The sequence below is a fragment of the Lathyrus oleraceus genome, chromosome 4 (assembly GCF_024323335.1).
Source record: "Lathyrus oleraceus cultivar Zhongwan6 chromosome 4, CAAS_Psat_ZW6_1.0, whole genome shotgun sequence".
Taxonomy (NCBI): Eukaryota; Viridiplantae; Streptophyta; class Magnoliopsida; order Fabales; family Fabaceae; genus Lathyrus; species Lathyrus oleraceus.
In genome coordinates, this window is record NC_066582.1 from 258,877,589 (window position 1) to 258,897,978 (window position 20,390).

Genomic DNA, 20,390 nt, shown 5'->3' on the forward strand with positions numbered 1-20,390 from the left:
TGAGAGCCATCAGCAACAGTGATATAAGGAATACTCGAAGGTGTATTATAAGAGCATAATAATGTGGAATCAAATGTCATATGATTAGTAGCACCAGAGTCAAGAATCCACACATTCTTAAGAATATTACCACAAACAGTAAGAGATCGGGAACACAAACTCTTACCAGTAACTGCTAGAGACCCAGAACCAGAAGGCTTACTCATGGAGTCAAGCATATAACCTTTTTGAACGACAAAATCCTTAGCATTAAATGGGGCTGGTGGGTTTGTGGGAGGTGGAGGTGGAGGTGGAGGTGGTTGATCGTTAATAATCTCAGCCATTGAAAGGACAATCGAGAGAAAACAAACCAAAAAACAGGATGGGTTAGGGTTTCAAAGATGAGTGAACAAAAACAAGAAGCACGATGTGCTACAACACAAAACAACAATGACCCAAACACCAAAAAACAACAACAAACTGCAAACTGCAGTAAAAAAAAGACTCCGCTACAAGGCGGCTAGGGTTTAGGCAGAAGCGAATCCCCCAAAATCGGGAGCTCTTGATACCATGTTGTAGAATATTTTACTGATATATTAAAAAGTTATTCTTACATGTTACATCTACATGCTTTAAATAAGAGAGAATAGAAAACATAATGGGCTTTGACTAATGGGCCTCATTACTAATAGAAATAATTACTATTTACAATCTAATATTTACAACAGTTCTCAACATAAAAAAATCCCCATAAATTTTCACAGAATACCATAATAATTAAGTCGATATTACCAAGCTAGCATTATTAGCTAATCATGAGCCCTGAAAGAAATTCCAGAGAGTCCATTTGATCATAAGCCAAGGGTCTTATCTTGAAAATATGTGAAGGTTATGTGTAAGATGAAGAGTTATTCTCGGCATTTTTGGCAGGAGCAAGGTTAACAAAGTAGTGAGTGAGAAGAGTTTGCCTAGATGATGATATTTGACTGGTGCTATCCTTTTTTAAGTTGCATCTTTTCTGCTATGCGAAAACTTAGTTATGTATTATGCATTTGTTTGTTTGAAATTGAAGTAGATACATTACAATATCTAGTTTATAATATTTGTTTGCTTAATCCTGTTGTAGACCGTATCTTTATTTGGTGCCAAAAGTAACGTACAACCACATATTCCACATTTGCCCTTCATCATCTTGAATCAACTCCATTAATTCTTGATTCTTCTTCTAGGTTCTACTTGAAGTTGAGAACGGTTGTTAATTTTATCCAAAATTTGTTTAGCCTCTTTAGTTGTCATCTCTCCATCGATTATCCTTAATCTTCTATGTACTTCTTCATGGAATTTGATAACCTTACGTCCATGTGTTCGACCATCCCTCACATCCCTTTTCAAAGCTTGAGAGATCATACCAAATAAAAATGAAACAGTTTTAAAGAGATATAGTAAATGTTGATGAGGCTGAATATGAATGACTAAGATGAGCGCAAAATGGACAATGTGAGATACTCCCTCAATTTTTTTTAAGTATTATTTTTTTTGACATTTTACGTATATCAAGACAATTAATAATGATTGTTATTTATTAAATAATGATTTTTTTCCCTACAATATTCTTAACTTTTTAGTAATTTATTTAATTTTTTTCCTCTCTCTCTATAATAAATTATTAGGGGTAATTTTGACAATACTACAATCCATATTACATTGAACTTTAAAATGACACTTAAAAAGGAACAATTTTTTTTCTAAAAAATGATACTTAAAAAGGAACGGAGAGAGTAACATATTGCAATATTTAACTTGTCACTCCTTCACTTGAACCTAACACCCTCCATTACGTATGAAAAGACAATAATACTTTTGCAAAATCATTTCATTTATTTTCTAAATTTACAGGATTCACGTGTGTATCTGAAAAGTTTGGGTCGATATTGAAAATTTGGATTACACTACTGAAAATTTCAAAAAATAGTACGTTTTATACCGTAAATATCAAAACTTTTGAGATTTTGTATCGGAAATTCTAAAATTTCCGGTATTAATTCTTACAATTTAACTGGAAATTTCAAAATTTCTAGTACAAAATCCCATCGAAATTATTAGAAATTTCAGATTTTCGGTAGTTATAAAAACTTTGTTTTTTACCGAAAATTCTAAAAAAAATCGTAGGGATAAAAACTTTGTTTTTTTACCGAAAATCTCAGGGACGACACTATTGCAGGCACATAGAACGGCAAACCATACTAGGGCTGCTGAGGCCAAGTCTTCCCGGATACGAGTTGGACGAGTCATTCCAACCGGTTCACACTAGAAACGATTGGTTGAACATGATCAGTTATGCGCACCCCGTAGCACTCGACGCTGACAAGTACGATCAGTTGAGTAGTCTAGAGATGTGGTGGCAGATGAGGTGGGAATATCAGATGTTGTTGTTGCAGATGAGGTTGTTGCTGGGGAGGTTGTTGAGGAGGTTGTTGAGGAGGTAGCTGAGGAGGTTGTTGATGAGGTGATTGTTGATGAGGTGGTTGTTGATGAAGTGAATACTGAGGTGGTCCAACAAGATATTGTTGTTATTGATCCGGCCTTATCTGTTACTGTTGACACAAAGGTTACAACTCATTCGACCGAGCCCTCTGACTGATGCTTACTTAGTATGCAAACCATGTGGCGTTATGACTATAACAGGGAGATGTATATGTCTTTTATGTTTAACTTTAATTTGTTTATTATTGTGCCATTAGAGCTAACTGCAATTGTTTTAATATTTATTTGTCACAAAACTGTCTCACACTGAAGGTGACTTCGCACGAGTCAAAGCTGAAGGACTTCCTGAAGATTATGATTTCCTGAGCAGGTCAGTCAGATTGTACGGGATTTCAAGCTCCTTGATTTTTCCCACTGCTCTCTCACCATGCTTGATGCGCCGCTACTTACTACGCTTGCTGAGAGATGGCACAAGGAGACATCTTCATTTCATCTTCCGTTTGAGGAGATGACTATCACTCTGGATGGTATCTCCTCTTTATTCCATCTCCCTGTCTATGGCAGATTCTGGACGTCTCCTATTCTTAGCATGCCGCTTGCATGTATGACTGCTGCACGAGATTTAGGAGTTTATGAGGTGGACGTGCATAAGGAGTTTGACATCAACAGGGGTGCTCACCTTTGTATGTCTTAGTTTCGGAAGACGTACAACGAGCTTGTAGCGGCTAAGAGTTATATGGTTGCCGCTAGGGTGTACATGCTACATATAGTAACATGTACTCTCTTTGCAGACAAGTCATGTGTTTATATCGTTGCCCGGTACGCGTGCATGTTCAGTAGCCTCAAGGTTACCATTTGGGCATGAGGTGCGTTGACCATTAAGTATACAACACTTGGAGTGACGATTGTATTTGAGACCAGAAAACTTGTTGATTATTTGAGTCTGTTATAAGTATACTTGAAATTCTTATTTGTTGTTGATTTATTATTTAAGTGTTAATAATAACATTTCTTATTTATTATTTGATATCAGTGCTGAATATACGAGCATATCACCACCATCTGTGATAGCAAGGTGCAACATTTCCTAGTGGGTGCCCCACGAGCAAGGAGATGGAAGAGGAGGAAGTCACATCTGAATGGTGTTGCTGAGTACCGGAGGAGGCTCGATGCGTTGATTGTAGATGATGTCATCTAGACATCATACACTAATCATAAAATCTACTGTGAGTTCGAGGAGTCTTCATTATATTCAGGTTATATGAGATGGGAGACCATGGTTGCTAGACACTTTCCTGAGAGGCATCAATGACAATATGATTATGTTTAGAGTATCCCATGACCAATTCCAGATATACCATTTGCGGGTATTGATTGGTGGTTTCAGAGTAACTTCATCAACTCTGGTCGTGCCATTAGAGATCAAGCAGTTAGGGTTCACCATCACTTGTAGTGTGAGGATGGATATTTAGAGTGGTACCTCACTATATCACACCCTCGCGTTATCCCACATGTTGATGATACAGGTGATGTTGGGCCTTCTGATGCCAGGGGTACCTGTTGATGACGTGTCACCACCTCCTACAGCTGATGCTGATGACCACCATCGCCTCTAGATGATTGCAGTTATTATGGATAACCTCGTGGGTTTGGTAATCCCAGATGACAAGGTTTATACTGGATTAGTTCGGGCTGCACACATAGCCCGTGAGGGGCATATTTAGACATATGATGTATTATTTGTATTATTTGTATATTACTTAGACATCTTCATCAGAACTTTTTTATCAGATAATATTTTTTATCTTCCATTCATGCAACATCAACATAAACTAACATTTGATAAACGATTACATAACTTAAACATAACTTTAAAAAACGATGATAAATAAGAAAACCTAGACACCACCAGATGATTATGGACATTTCATCATCGACAAACCTTGAAATCTTAGCATCTAACTCGACCGACCCCTTGGTTATCTTACGGAGAAATGATCTCCACATATCCTTCACATCTTCATCTGTCTTCAACTCAATAAGGTTGTATTTCACTCTTCCATTAGTATCAATCAAATCTTCACGAAACTCGATCTTTCTCACCTTTCTCTTTTCAGTATCGGACAACAATTCATTCAACTTGGACGTCAGGTCGGCGAGAGATGTGGTGCCCTTTGGAAGTCGAAACTCTACGGAAGGTGAAGCTTTGTTGAAGTACACTTCTGCCTTAATCAAAAATTGAGGAATATACATTTTTTGAGATGTTTTTTATCAAACAACAGGTGACCCCCCTACACTAATCATCTTCGCAACCCTAATTCATGTAGTTCATCTTCTACCTTATTCGTTCATGCGTAACCTAATTCATCTTCTACCTTCTTCATTCACGCGTATTAGGGGTTGCAAATGGCATACGACAAATTATCCTCAATTGGTACTTCAAATGGAAGACAAATGCCTAGATATGGTTGCAATCAGGTCATGAAGATTTGAGTCTCAAATACGCCAAAAAATTCGAAGAGAAATTTTTGGAGATGTAGGAATTGACAAAAGGTATGAAAATCATGTAACAATGTTTCTTATTTTTCGTTCTTCTTTAAATTCATGTTTCCTTTGGTTCTTAAATGCAGACAGGGATTATCTGCGATTTATTTATTTGGGATGATGAGCTTGATGAAATTGAGTGGAAATCTGGAACTAAGACAGTTGATAATAGCTTAGCAGGTGATTGCAACAAAGGGGAATACATGATTGGTTACCTGAGAGAGTTTGGCAAGGAATTCACAAAGGAGTTTGGTAAGGAGGATTCCAAGGAATCTTGTTCAAAGAAGCTTGAAAAAATCAAGAAGAATCTGCAACATGAAAGAAAGAAAAACTATTGGTTAACTGTTGCACTAATAGTGTCATGGATGTTGTTTGTCATTGTATTCAATATATTATAGTTGTTTCATTACAACTTGATCTTTCAATGTATATGTTGTTGTACTTGTTCCGATGTATTAGTTATTCCAATGTATCAGTTTGAGATTTTAATGAATGAATGGATGAGTTTGTTTCAATATGAGTTTGATTTAATATTTGTTTTGTCTCCAAATGAGTTTTCAAAATGAAGTGGGTTTGAGTACAATTTCAGTTTGGTACAAAATGAGTTTGGTTCAGTTACAATATTACTTCTTAATATCAGTTTGACTAGCATTTCAGTATTACTTTTCAATATCAGTTTGAGTAACATTTTAAAATATCATTACATAATAACACTTGTTGTGTAATTGTCATTACAGAATAAGGCAGAGTAGTCATTCAAAATATCATTACATAATAGCAGATGTTGTGCGATTGCCATACTCAAAGTTAATTAACCATATTGTACCAACTGTCTTACTAATTAAACATATTACACTAATCACAACATAACAAGACAGTAGTTTCTTGTATTAATGTGCCATCTCCATCCTCACCAGTTCCATCAGTTCCACTTATTGCAAAGGGTACTTCAACTGCATCAATAGCAAGGGATACTTCTGAATATGAATCCTATCGTTACCTCTTCAATGCTGTTTTCACTACAGGCTATTCAACACTTCAATGTCGTCTTCTAATTTATGACAAATGTGAAGGACGAAAAGTAAGGGTAAAATTTCCAATTATGAATGGTCACGTGATGTGTCAAACATTTGGTACACGTGACAATGAATTTTTAGATACAATCAACACACACTTTCCACATCAGTTCCTCAAATGAATCTGATCACTAAAAGGTTTAAGTCAAGGGAATCTTCATGTGACAAGGTTGTATTTAAAAAAGAAATTATAGGGGAAAACTAAAAAAACCCTAAATGACATAGGATAAATACCTATTAACCCTTAAAACAATGCTGAAGAGGATTAATCCAAAACAAATATTTGTTATGGATTTTTAAGGAAAAATCGTGAATTAATTTTAATTTATATATCATTTTTAAATTTCAAAATTAACTTATCAACTTTTTGTTAGTTATTGTATATATCTAATCTATCAATTATTACATTTACATTAATAGAAAAATAATAAATGAGTTAATTAAAATATAAGAGACATACTGATTAAATAAAATTGATACATTTAGCTCATTATATATTTCAGTTTTTATTGATCTAAGTGTCTCTTATAAAAAAAAATGTAGTCAGAGAAAGTAATTTTCTTTTTGTTTTATTTGTGCAAAAACAATCTTAAAACACCTTTAAGAAATGGAGTACTATTTATAGTATCTTGGAAGAAAGAATATCTTTACTCTGGTTGAATATGCCAATTTTTCCTTTCATTATTGATTAATATTTGAATGCATAATTTGTATCATTCAGCTTTATATTACTGTCTGGTGACTTACAAAGGGGACAAAATCATGAAAAGTTTTAAACAATTGAAGAGTATCTTGCAAGTTACATCATACTCATCTTAATTATTATGATTCAGACACCTTCCCATCTCAGAATTCACCTCATAAATTAGTTTGTTACGTTGTCAACATCAAACATGTCAAAAACTCTCACTCACACATCTTATGATAGAAACTTGGAAGCTGCACTGAGTTAAACTTGTTGCTATTTTCACTGTACCTTTGCTTCTACTCTCTGTCACTTTATCTGGAGTTTGTTTTTTCGCTTGCTGTTGTGTGAAGCCTCATGCTTCTTCTCGTTGTAAAGTTACTATCTTTTTTCTCTGCACTATATTGGGTTGAATTTATTTGAGTTTTCAATGCAATTTTCAAAGGAAAAGGATAAAATGGAAACTGGGTTAAGCTCGAAAAATTTAATTAAGGGGAGAGTTATGAGAGGTGGCAATAGAAAAAAGAAGGAACTTTCTAGTAATGGTATAAAAATTGAACCTTTTGTTCCTAGAAGAGATCATAATCCTAAAGAGTTGAAGACTTGGGCAAAGAGAACTGGGTTTGTGTCTGATTACTCGGGTGAAGCCGGTACTAGTGCAAGTGAGAATTTTGATAAAGTTGCTGTTGATTATGATCATAAAGAAGGAGGGTCTTCTCCTAAGATAGAGATTGATCCGGTTCTCGGGGTAGCAAGGCCAAACCGTGACGACGAGATTGAACTTGATTCTGAGTCTAAGCATGGAAGTAGAAGGAGTGAGAAGGATAGGTTTTTGAGGCCAAACTATGATTTGAATAGGATTATAGGGAACCAAAATCAGAAGAGGAAAAATGGGGTTGAACCTGTTTTGGATTATGGTGAAAAGAAAGTTGATTTGAGAGGGAATGGTGAGACTAATGGATCGACGGAGAATTTGATTAGGGATAGCAGCGGTCATGGACTTGGAGTCTCTGCGGTTTCTCCGCTTCCAGAACAAAAGAAGGAAGAGGAAGGTGTAACTGAAGGAGAAGTTAAGGTGAATCTGTATGCAGAAGGAGAGGAACCTGCTGATAGAGGATGGCATATACCTTCTGGAATGAAGTATGGACTAACCGAAAATCCTGGTTTTGGTTAGTTTAAATTATGTTTTGGATAGTTATCAAAATAGTATAGTTGGTTAAACTTGAATTTGTATGAAAAAATTGATATCTTACATTATAGAATCTTTAATTGCAGTACCTCTTATCTACTATGGCATGCAGCACTACCTATCACTGATTGGCTCATTAGTGTTTATTCCGTTAGTAATGGTCCCGACAATGGGTGGAACAGACGTACGCATTTGTGCTTTTATGTAATGGTTAACTCTGTGATTATATAAAAGAAAAATCGACAGTTTTCCATACTCATGTATTCACTTTTGCGCCAATGATGACAGAACGACACTGCTAATGTAATTTCTACAATGCTGTTTCTTTCTGGCGCCACAACGATACTGCATTTGTACTTTGGAACTCGGCTTCCTTTAGTTCAAGGGGGCTCATTTGTGTATTTGGCTCCGGCATTAGTTATCATAAATTCAGAAGAGTTTCGAAATCTTACACACCATGTAAGTCACATTTAACTTCGGGTTTTCTACTTATTGTTGCTTACTGTTTCTGGTTTTTTATATTAACAATGTCTTTTTATAACTGCAGAAATTTAGACACATAATGAGGGAACTTCAAGGAGCTATAATTGTTGGTTCGATATTCCAATGTATTCTTGGATTTAGTGGTTTAATGTCTATTCTTCTCAGGTAACAAGAAGCTGCGTTGCATGTGATATTTAATATTTGGAGAATGAAACGATCATAGAAGCGACCGAACTTCATCAGAAGAAAGTTTTCAAGACTTAGCACTCGACTATTTTTGTTCATTCTTTGCAATTTTACTAGTAATTTGTTGTAGGGTAATCAACCCAATTGTGGTGGCTCCAACTGTTGCTGCTGTAGGTTTAGCATTCTTCAGCTATGGATTTCCACAAGCTGGCACTTGCATTGAAATCAGCATTCCACTAATAGTGTTGGTTCTTATATTCACTCTGGTGAGTGAGTCCTCGTGACTCGACTGTTTTATTTCTTTTCATAAGACGTGAACTCTTAGACTTTTTGAAACTCATATCAGTGTTTCCTATTTTTCTTATTTGAAGCATCTTCGCGGAATATCTATCTTTGGACACCACTTGTTTCGAATTTATGCGGTACGTATATACACTAAGACGTCACTTGTTTCATTTTGACATTTTTAGACATGATATTTTTTAGAACATCAACCCTGGTTCAAAAGTAAAAAGATACGAAAACCGTAATAGAAAACACACGATGTTTGATCTCATAGTGGCTGCATTACCTATATATTAACAAATTCTGTTGACACGCTTTAATATCTGCAGGTTCCTTTAAGTGTTACGATAATTTGGATATATGCATCGTTTTTAACGGCCGGAGGAGCATATAACTACAAAGGATGTGATCCCAACATCCCTAGTTCAAACATTCTGATCGATGCGTGCAAAAAGCATGCTTATACAATGAAGCATTGCAGGGCTGATGTATCAAATGCATTGTCAACTTCTTCATGGCTCAGAATTCCTTACCCTTTACAATGGGGTTTCCCGATTTTCCATTTTAGGACTTGCATAATCATGGTCATAGTCTCACTGGTTGCCTCTGTGGATTCCGTAAGTACATTATCGGGATTTTTGCATAATCACTTTTAAACTTTAAAATGAATTTATGTGAATGGTTTGCTCATTTTGTAGATTGGAACTTATCATAGTGCATCTCTGAGAATTAATTTGAAGCCTCCAACCTCAGGAGTTGTGAGCCGTGGAATCGCATTGGAGGGTTTGTGTAGTATATTGGCAGGTCTTTGGGGTTCAGGAACTGGTTCAACTACCTTGACTGAAAATGTTCACACAATTGACATAACAAAGGTGGCAAGCCGGAGAGTAGTGGAACTCGGAGCAGCCTTCATGATCCTCTTCTCAATTATAGGTATTAACAACAAAACTCGAGACATGAATCATAATTTGATGTCAAAATTGTTAAACATAGAATCTTAGTATGATCAATGACTATTCCAATCGGGGAACGAAAATAAAGTGAAATCTAAGTAGTATTTTTGTTATTAAAAGTAGAAAATGAAAATTCCCAACTTATAAGCTCTTTTTCTTTATAGGAAAGGTGGGTGCTCTTCTAGCTACTATTCCACAGGCATTAGCTGCATCAGTACTATGTTTCATATGGGCCCTTATTACCGCATTAGGCCTCTCAACATTACAGTATGGTCAATCCGGACACTTCCGAAACATAACAATAGTTGGCGTTTCATTGTTCCTTGGTCTATCGATCCCTTCGTATATTCAACAATACCAGCCTCAATCCAGTTTGATATTGCCATCTTATCTGGTTCCTTATGCAGCCGCTTCTAGCGGACCGTTTCATTCAGGAATTAAACAAGTAAGCACTTATCTATGATGACATCCCTAAAATTACTAGTTGGCATCTTTTTTATGAAGCTAAGCTGACTTGTCCTATTTGTGTTAGCTTGATTTTGCAATCAATGCCCTTATGTCCTTAAACATGGTGGTTACAATGTTGGTGGCATTCGTCCTGGAAAACACAGTACCAAGAAGTTCTCAAGAACGAGCGGAGTATATATGGACGCGACCTCAAGACATTGCGACTGATCCCTCACTGGTGTCTGCATATTCGCTGCCAAGGAAAGTTGCAAGATGTTTCTGTTGGGCAAAATGGTTAGGAGTATGATTACAAAGTTTTCTGCCGAGTTCCTCTATTCAGCTTGTGAGCCTTCATAGATAGAACGTAGTGATGTTTTTGATATAGAATATATCGAAGCTTATGAAGAATAAAAACATATAGACGAATTGAATTACAGTATACTAAATAGGAGATAGAATGTATAGCACTGATTACTATACATAATTCTTGTAATCAATAGATAATTCATTTTTTTGTAGCTGATCTGTTACTATGCCAGTACTGTATTAGGGAACGGAGGTTATGATTCGGGAAAAGTAATGTATTGTCGAGCCTCAAGCTTTTAGGTGATATTTCATTTCCCGAATCCAACCACTCTTCTATTGCTTCTAGCTCATAAGAATATCCATCTGCTGCTATGTGTGGATTTCTCATTACCTTCTGCACCAAAATTATAACCTTAAGTTAAACCGTAACCAAAACCGCAATGTAATAGAATATATATGGTTAAGAGGCTAACCTGAAGGATTGGACAAAGGAAAATGTTAGGAACTTTAATGGAGTCACAACCCTTTCCTTTGATCGAATTGAGTTCTTTCATAACTCTTGTTATGCTCATTTCTTCATTGGAAATGCACCTTATTGCTAAGTCCAGAAGTTCTCTTGCAACATCCAATGGCCATTCATCACCAATCTCATCAAAAAAAGCTATCATATCAATTGTCACCCAATTTCCTCTTCCGGTCAATAGATGCAACAACAAAACCCCTATTGCCTTCATGTCCGACTCAACGTTACATTCTTCATTGCAGCCATGAAGGTCAAACCCCGCCACCTTTGCAACAAGATTTTTATTTAGGAGGATGTTGGATGGAGAAATGCGACAATGAATGATGGATCTGGGCTGAAATGTATTGAGAAAGCCCAGACCAGAACAAACTTCTATGGCTATCCTTATGCAATCTTGATAGCTTATGACCCTTCTTCTTGTCTTGCAAAGTAGGGCTTCTTCCAAGGTACCATTGTGCATGTATTCGAAAACTAAGCATTTCGGGTCCGAACAGAAGCCCAATACAGCAACCAGATGAGGATGCCGAATATTACCAAGAAACATCAACTAAAAACAACAAATTATAACTTCAGAAAAGGTCCCTACAATTTAAAGAATATAATTTTGATACAGTCTGAAACAATCACTACTTATGAATAAACAAAAAGTCAAAATTCCAGTCCTACTTTTTTGTCTCGTTAAACCAACTCAGTTGGTAACTGTGTATGAACATCAGACTACAGAGGCGCGAGCTCAAATCCGCGTCATCCCACTTATTCATCTTTAAAGGGTGAAATTTCAGCCATTAGACTACTTGACAAAAAAAAAGTCAAAATTTTCTTGTTTAGCGGTTTACCTTATCTTGGAAATCTTTTCGGGACAAGGCAAGAGTAGGATCAATCATCTTGATTGCAACATTGGAGTTATTAATGTTTCCTCTATAAACATTACTCCAATTTCTACCAGATTTCAACCTTAAGTATTCTGAAAAATTGTTGGTAGCCATGATGATTTCTTCCTCTGTGTACTCTTCTAAACAACAACTCTTCGTTATTAGCTTATTGCATATTTCTTTTTCAACTTTTTCTTTGAAAAACATAATCCTTTTGTTCAACACGTTTCTTTGTCTACTTAGCTCCTCTATCTCCATTAACATCTTTGTCCTTTCAGCCATTACATTCTCAAATTTGGTTTCGCATTCTGAAACTTCCAGTGTGGAATCATGAAGTTTACTTTGGAGCTCTAGTTGTAGCTCTTCCATTGATCCAAGACTTTGCTCGTTATCTTCAATATTCATTCTAATTTTTTGAATTTGTTCTTTTTCTGTATTTACTTCCTTCTTTACCTCTTCCTTTCGTGTCACTTCTTCACTTTTTAGATATTCAAGTTCTTCTTCCTGAAAATAATCATAGCTTTTGTGATACCAAAATTATACTTTGACACAAATACGACAATGTTTCACAATTCATTACACACAAAATAGTCGAATGAAGCAACATTTCTATAGTTCACGATTCTACTGTTACTATGATAGTTTCCTCTATAAATAGCACAATCCGTAAATCATCAACACATCCTATCAACCAAGCTACTTTTATGTATTTCTTATTTTAATAGCTCAATGTCCTCACGCGCCGTACTTAAACGTTCTATGGAACCGTCAATGAACTTACAGCCGAGGGACAAAGTTCTTCCCTCAGCGGAATCACTTAAAGGAAAGAGAATCGCTGTTGAGAATTATTACCCGAAGATTGGATACATAAATAGCCCATTCAGCTTTTGCATGCCTCTCCAAATTCTCCTTTTCTTCTTTTCTTTTCACTTGGATTGTATCATAAGCTTCTTTCAGTTTATCTCTGAGGATCTTAAATTTCTCTGCACCACTCTGAATTGGAACCAAATATGACGAATAAGTATAATGTGAAAGTAACATCGAAGATGAGAAAAGAATCATCGTTCTAGTTTTAATTACCTTATTATCAGAATTTTTAAGTTGTTGGACAAATGGCTCAATTGGACTAAAGTAAGAATCATCATTGTCTTGTCCACAAATTCCTTCCTCCATATTTAAAGACAGTAACTCTTGAAAATAACTATCGATTTCTCGGATATAAAGCTCCCACTCATTTTGATCAATATGAGACTCCGAACTTGTCGATGATCTGCTAGAACACCCTTGGTTGGAATCAATAGTTTTATCACAGAAAATTCTCTCTATCCAATATCTAAAATTCGTCTTATAATCTCGCATTTTTGCAACCTTGACACCGCTATCATCCTCCATGGTTATCTCATCATTTTTCACTCTCGGTGAAACTTGCTTCCCTCCACAGATGATGAACAATTCACAGAAATCAGGCTTGTGCTGATGAACGTAGAACAATCCGTTCATGGCATCTTTCGATTTCCTAAAAACACACGAAAATATAACAGAAGCCAAAATCATATTTAGCTCATAGAAATAGAGATAGAAAGAGTACATGGAAGGTCTCATGAATGAAAATCCAATAACCAATTTGGTTATTCCAAGACCATGGATCAAATCTATAGTGAGATTTTGCATTGGTTCATCAAATTTCTCAACCTCAAATGTTTCAGCTGGAACCTGCAATATGGTATAGAAACCATTCTATTAATTACTTGAGTTTGTTAGTTTAGAGAAACACTAAAACTAACTAATTTCCTCACTTTGTCACATAAAGCTATATACTTGGAAAGCAAATTGTTGATAATGTTTTGTTGATAGTTCCTTATACGTTCTAGTTTCTCTTCGCATGCACCTTTTGCAGGGAGTTTTCCAACTGTAACAAAATTTCAAAATATAAGCATAGTGGTAAATTGCCAGACCTTTGAAAATGTCAGACTCAGACTTACGGAGTGTATAAACATGATGATTGGAAGGGTTGTATTTGACATGTAAAATGATGATAGAAATATTTGGATGAGAATTCCATTTTTTGAGAGCCCAATCCAATGTTTGAAATCCATCTAGAACATCATAGCCAACTGCAACATATATTTTTTCTGTTTGAGTAGCATCCATGACTTAGAGGGTTGTTAAGTATGACAGGTTTATGAAATGGAAAATATAGTTGTGAATATTGATGGACGATGTTTACTATAGTGTGTCTTGAATGCTATTATGTTATAACCAAAGAGAGACCTTTGGACTTTCTTGTATTGTTTTCAATACTTGGAAAATCATGTGCATGATGTTGGTATATTCTTAGGATATTACCATGAGTTTATTTGTGAAGTTAAATTTACTATGAAACAGTTATGTACAATAGTTATTTTCAGGAATCTAGCCAAGCTTTTCTTCCATTAACATCATCAAATGACGAAGTGCGTATATTGTATTGGAATTTGAAACAATTTTAAAAGATTTTTTTATGCTAATTTACTAAGACAATTCCGATTTTTTTTTAAATTAATGAAATTAGTTATATTAAATTGAGGTGGTTATTAATGGCGTCTCTGAGCTTGTAAAAAACACAGTTGAAGCTCAGTGCTCACTTTACAAGGATCCAAGAAGAAATATTGTAAGGCGTCATTTTGCATTCAATCAGCAGTTAGCGGTGTCAATTTTGATTGAATAACTCATGTTGAATCCGCGAAAGAGGCATGTGATATTCTTGTCAAATAGTATGAAGGAGGTGAGAAAGCCAAAAGCGTAAAGTTGCCGTCTTTACGAAGACAATATGAGAAAGTTGCAACCTATGTGTCCAAGGTTCAAAATCTTGTTCACTTGATGAAAGGTTATGGTGGAACAATGACAGATAAGATGATCATTGAGAAGGTAATGAAAACTTTGATCTCTCATTTTGATCATGTCATTGTGTCAATTCAAGAATCTAGTGCCTTGTCCATAATAAAACTAGAAGATCTTGTAGATTTATTAGAAGCCCATGAGATGCGAGTTACTAGGGTTCAAGACCATTTAGCCTTTGCAAGCTCAGACTTGGAAGAAGAACAGTGGAAATGGAAACCTTAAAGGAAAATTCAACAAAAGCAATTGCAAGAAGGGTTCTCGGTCTCACTCCCTAAAGCAGAAATGAGATCACATGGCCAAAGACTGTTGGTACAACACGAGTAAAGGAGTTTCTAAAGATAATGATGGTGATGAAGTAAAAATAACACAAGATAATGAAGATGGCTATGAAACTATCATCTTTATGGTTATGGTAACATGATCAAAGTGAGAGGTCGATGTACAGATTACCTTCTTAACTATCATCTTATCAGTTACGACTTCACCACAACCTTTTTATGAGATGAACAAGATTATGCACCTTAGAGACATAACATGCCATCTTTTCATCTTCTTCCATTATAGTAACTCATAATGTCTTCGCAATGTCTGCAATTTGACAACTTTAACCTTCTCACCACCTTCGTAATACTTGACAAGAATATTCCATGCCTCCTTCACCGATTCAACATGAAAAATCCGATCAAAATTCATCGTATCTACTGCAAATTGAATACATAACGCAACCTTGCAATCTTTCTTCTTCGCATCCTTGTGAGTAACTCTCTGAGCATAGTTTGCGTTTTGGGCAAGCTCATGGTTTCCATTAGTAATCACTTTTAGGGTTTCATAAAAATCAAACAATGACTGGATTTGTTTTTACCATAGAATCCAATTTTGCCATTAAGAATTGGAAGAGAATTAGGAATACAATTGTTACACGATTCACATCCCCAGAAATACGACCACTAATGTGCAGTTTCTTGAATTCACGATAAAAAAACGAATTAGAAACTCTAAATACCAATTTGTCAGTGTCAATACACTTGGGTGGTGATGTAATGTGTGTGTGAGAGAGAGAAAGTTGTATTGAATTGGTAAAACTGAATTACACAATACATGTATTATAACCCAAGTAACAAATCATAACAAACTAACTAACCAAATAACTAAATAATTTGGATTATATCACAATATTGGTTACAACGTGAGTGTGACTTCCTTCAACAAAATATGCATTTTTCAGCTGTTTGATCTTATGGTAAAGACATACACGGTAAGTTCAATCTTCTTGGTTACTAAATGGCCGATTCATATTCGCCAATAATGTGTATATTTCATAAGAATTTAATTGAAACACACTGACAATGTAAAAGAATTTTACACAGTCAGTTAATCATAGACGTTGGATATTGGAACAAGTTTGACTTTTATTTTAAAAATCTATAAAGTAATGCAAACGGGTGATGGTGATGAATCGACTGTGTAAAACTTTTTATACTGACAATACATAGTAATTAATCTCATTTCATTAACCAAAACATATTCAAACCACTTTTATTTAACGTATACACATTATAGTTGGATATTTTAAGACTTCAAAGAATAATATTTGTTTCATATGAGTCTATGAACATACAATGATTACTTAGTTATATTTTTTCCTCCACTTCAGATAGGGTAGAGATAGCAGTCGTGGAATAGGTGTCGGTCCCCGTCACTTTTGAAGTTGTTTCCCCCTCAAAGATGTCTCTTCTAACATAAAACGCTGGTTTTCTTGGTAAGGTAACAAGTTCATATTTGTTTGTTAACATCGATATAACATCAGACATTGTAGGTCTATCATTTGCATTTTGTTCGACACATAACAGACCAACATGAATGCACCTTTTCACTTCATCACCAACAAATGAGTCACTTAATAATGGATCCATTAACTCTAGAGAATCACCATCATTCCATACCTCCCATGCCTTGTAGTAATTTAACCAAATTAGGAACAAGGAATAAATATTTTAAAAAAATTAACTAATAAAAAGATTAATTTGAATTGACATACATGTCCTACTAGATTTAGTGGGCGATCAATATCATAGAAACTATTATTTTTCCTTCCACAAACAATTTCTAGTAGCAACACTCCAAAGCTATAAACATCAGACTTGGTAGAACAAATTCCTTCCATTGCGTATTCCGGAGACATATATCCACTACACACAAAATTGTACAATAACCTCAAAAATATTTTGTTTATGTAATCGTCCATAAAATATTAGAAAGAGGTAAAGTTTAGAAAACTCACTACGTCCCAACAATTCTGTTGGTATTTACTGTGGATTCTTGTTGTGTAAACATTCTTGCCATACCAAAATCAGAAATTTTTGGGTTCATATTTTCATCAAGAAGTATGTTGCTAGCTTTCAAGTCTCTATGAATGATTTTAAGTCTTGAGTACTTATGAAGATAGAGTAATCCTTGAGAAATTCCTTCTATAATGTTGAAGCGTTTTTTCCAATCTAGCAACATCCTTTTTGTTGAATCTTCCAAGTGGAAACATAATATCTCAGGTTAGAATCATATAACAATACACAATAGTAGCAAATTAAAATGGATATTTTTGTCAACAATTACTAAATAATTTAGTTAAGAAACACAAAAATAGACTCCAACCCATACTATTACTCACCAAATAGATAGAAATCCAAGCTTTTGTTTAGCATATATTCATAAATTAGAATCCTTTCTTCTTCATGCATGCAACAGCCAAGAAGTTGTACAAGATTTGTGTGCTGAAGCTCACAAATCAGTACCAATTCATTTTTGAATTCCACAATTCCTTGTCCAGAATTTTTCGAAAGTCTTTTTACAGCAACTTCTTGCCCTGTTGGTAAGATTCCCTGAAATGATAAAACAAAAATCAATAATCATCTAAAGCAACATTTCAACGTGGATTCAGTGTTGATGTTTAAAAGATATCCACAATCATGTTTTGAGGAAACATTTGTTTGTACCATGAAGATTATGTCATAACTGCAATACAATAATTCAAAACTTGCTTTTAAACAAACTTAATTATCAATGTATGATTTCATTGCTTTTAATTAAGTCACCTTATAAACAGGTCCATAGCCTCCTTGTCCTAACTTGTTTTCGGAAGAAAAGTCCATGGTTGCTTCCAAAATGGATGCATAGTTAAAAATGTTTATATCATGTCCCTTAACGTCATCTTCAAGATCTTTGATACCATATGATTCATTAGATGCTACCAAATCTTGCATTTTAGTTTTCTTCTCTGCATATCCATGAAAAATAAAGAAAGATAAAGAGCGAAAATAAATGGATTTAAAAATTATGCAGTAAACTATTTTGTAAGAACTTACTTTTGAACTCATACTTTTTTCTCTTTATTCCTAGGCATAAAATGAATGGGCATATTATGAATAAGATAGCCGCTGTTATTGCACTTATCCATATCCACTTTTTTTTACCTGCATTGACTATTTACAGCAGAATATATTTGAATACTAACAGTTGTCATATAAAATACTCCTTTATTTATAGTTAGTGATTCAGTTGATCATTTAATACAAATTAAAAAAATGGAATAAATAAAAGAGAAAATGATATTTTTATAAAAGTATCCCTTATCAGTTATTCACTGGACTTACCATGGTGGGCTATCTTTGTTGGCTGTACCAAAGCATGAAGGTTAATTTCGTCGCCAAAATCAAGAGCTTTGGTGAAATTCCATGAATAGAATACACATCCAGTCCCATTATTATAATATTTTGTGAATGCAGTGCAATTACAGTTTCTCCAACAACTTTCCTTGCAGTCATTATAACCATAGAGTGCATTAACCTCAAAGGTTGCATTGTCTAAACTTACAATAGCATTCTTCTTTTCAAACACATGGCCAGCTTCCCTACAAGTTGGTATGTCCTCCCAGTTTTGGCATCCCCCATCCCTATTATATCCATAACACATATCTGCATTTCCAATATCTCCTACATTATTAATTAACCTTCCCGTCGCGAATAGTACCCATTCTGGAAACCTGATATAATTCCTATCCGTAGTTTCGAAAGCAAAAGAGTCTTCATCCATATTAGAGACAATGACGTATCGATACATTTGTTGAACACTGGTCGGAATGTTCTCGAATAATCCATTACTTCTAAGCTTTCCGCTTTTCCAATACACTTTGTCGCGTTTCTTAATGTTCAGTTCACCTTCTATTGGTTCCCATTCAAGACTAAATTCACCCGAAGCCCATATCGAACTAGTTATAGGAGAAACTAGTGACCAATTATGTCCCGTTTTTCGGTTAATGCCTAGTTTCATATTTGGAATCAAAGTGCTTATTGGATAATCAAAAGTCTGCCACAACAAAGTCTTTGTTCCATTTGGGTGAAATTGTTCAAGTACAAAGTTACCTGTATCTAACATAGTAGCCACAGTGTTGTTAATTGGCTGTGGTGAAGAGTAAATGATTATTGGTTTCCCAAATTTTGATTCAATTTTGAGCACTCCAGAGTGGCTTAGTGATAGAAGTTGTGAATCTGGATATATTGGATGATTTCTATCATAGAGCCACACTAGATTATTTTGGACATTAACGCTAGAAAATATACTCAAGTATGTGTGCTCGTTGGAGCCAAAAACATAACTAAAACTAAGATAATACTTGCCTTGTTTAGAATATAAAGGGGATGACATATCCAAAGTATCGCCAGGCTTCAAATGATCAACTTTTGCATTAGTATGCTTACTCCAACACAACCATAATAAGTATATGATCATGAAAACAACTTGTTTTTCTATTTTATAGCTATTCATGAGGTTGTTGCTAATCACAGAGATTGTTACTAATGGATGAAATTATATTGCTATATCTCACATCAAAAAATGCACTGTAACTAATTGGCTCTCATCAGATTTCATGTTCCACACAATCAGATAAACCAATGTTATCTTTATTTTCCACTACAAGATTACTTTTCTCTCACGTTTTTAAAGAAAAGTATCAGTTTACTTTAACATAATTATTGAAGGATGGGTAATGGAAGTATGATAACATCTCTTTTCACACTAATGCTCATTTTTTAAAACTATATCTACTACCATAAAAGAACAAATTACAACTACACCCTTCTCTTTTTCTACGCGTGGCTGTTGTCACACCCTGATTGATCGATTTAACACATTTATCATACATATTGCATTTCTGCATAGCGTAACACGCATTCCATACCGCATAATATCTAGAATATCAGTCGAAATATTTTTCGGATTTACAGGTAAACCGGTTGAATTAATTGACTGATGTGCGATAAATCAGTAGACGAAATTTTTTAAAATCAAACTTGCAGCCATCAATTTTATTAATTTACATTCGCGTAGTTTAATCTGGTATGCTCGATTTATTTTCTCGGACACTTTTTGGCTGCATTTTAATCAGGAATTTTCCATTTCAAAAAACCTGTATATTTCCAAGTCACTTATTTTGCACATTGTAG

At 34.9% G+C, this 20,390-nt stretch overlaps 3 protein-coding genes across 4 annotated transcripts; 1 reads left to right on the forward strand and 2 right to left on the reverse strand.

Annotated features, from left to right (window-relative positions):
* The first annotated feature begins 6,828 nt into the window (after nt 1-6,828).
* Nucleotides 6,829-10,849, forward strand: LOC127074972 (nucleobase-ascorbate transporter 11). Of its 2 annotated transcripts, XM_051016398.1 has the most exons (10): nt 6,841-7,937; nt 8,044-8,141; nt 8,246-8,416; nt 8,505-8,605; nt 8,757-8,892; nt 8,998-9,048; nt 9,241-9,528; nt 9,610-9,844; nt 10,029-10,309; nt 10,397-10,849. In XM_051016398.1, exons 1-10 carry the CDS (start codon nt 7,199-7,201, stop codon nt 10,616-10,618), a joined length of 2,322 nt encoding a protein of 773 aa, XP_050872355.1. In that variant the 5' UTR covers nt 6,841-7,198; the 3' UTR covers nt 10,619-10,849. The 2 variants fall into 2 exon arrangements, with proteins under 2 accessions (XP_050872356.1, XP_050872355.1); XM_051016399.1 differs by lacking the exon at nt 10,397-10,849 and having other exon boundaries at nt 6,829-7,937; nt 10,034-10,308.
* On the reverse strand, nt 10,542-14,211 carry LOC127074973 (putative U-box domain-containing protein 50). Its single transcript, XM_051016400.1, has 8 exons — nt 13,995-14,211; nt 13,809-13,921; nt 13,601-13,725; nt 13,093-13,528; nt 12,865-13,005; nt 11,977-12,516; nt 11,091-11,687; nt 10,542-11,011 (listed from the first exon to the last, which is right to left on the reverse strand). Exons 1-8 carry the CDS (start codon nt 14,161-14,163, stop codon nt 10,817-10,819), a joined length of 2,316 nt encoding a protein of 771 aa, XP_050872357.1. The 5' UTR covers nt 14,164-14,211; the 3' UTR covers nt 10,542-10,816.
* Nucleotides 14,212-16,378: 2,167 nt separating this feature from the next.
* On the reverse strand, nt 16,379-19,944 carry LOC127074974 (G-type lectin S-receptor-like serine/threonine-protein kinase CES101). The gene is made up of 7 exons (XM_051016401.1): nt 18,540-19,944; nt 18,252-18,368; nt 17,982-18,163; nt 17,558-17,768; nt 17,174-17,411; nt 16,931-17,081; nt 16,379-16,844 (listed from the first exon to the last, which is right to left on the reverse strand). The coding sequence occupies exons 1-7, from the start codon at nt 19,708-19,710 to the stop codon at nt 16,524-16,526; spliced, it is 2,391 nt and encodes a 796-aa protein (XP_050872358.1). The 5' UTR covers nt 19,711-19,944; the 3' UTR covers nt 16,379-16,523.
* Between the last annotated feature and the right edge of the window lie 446 nt (nt 19,945-20,390).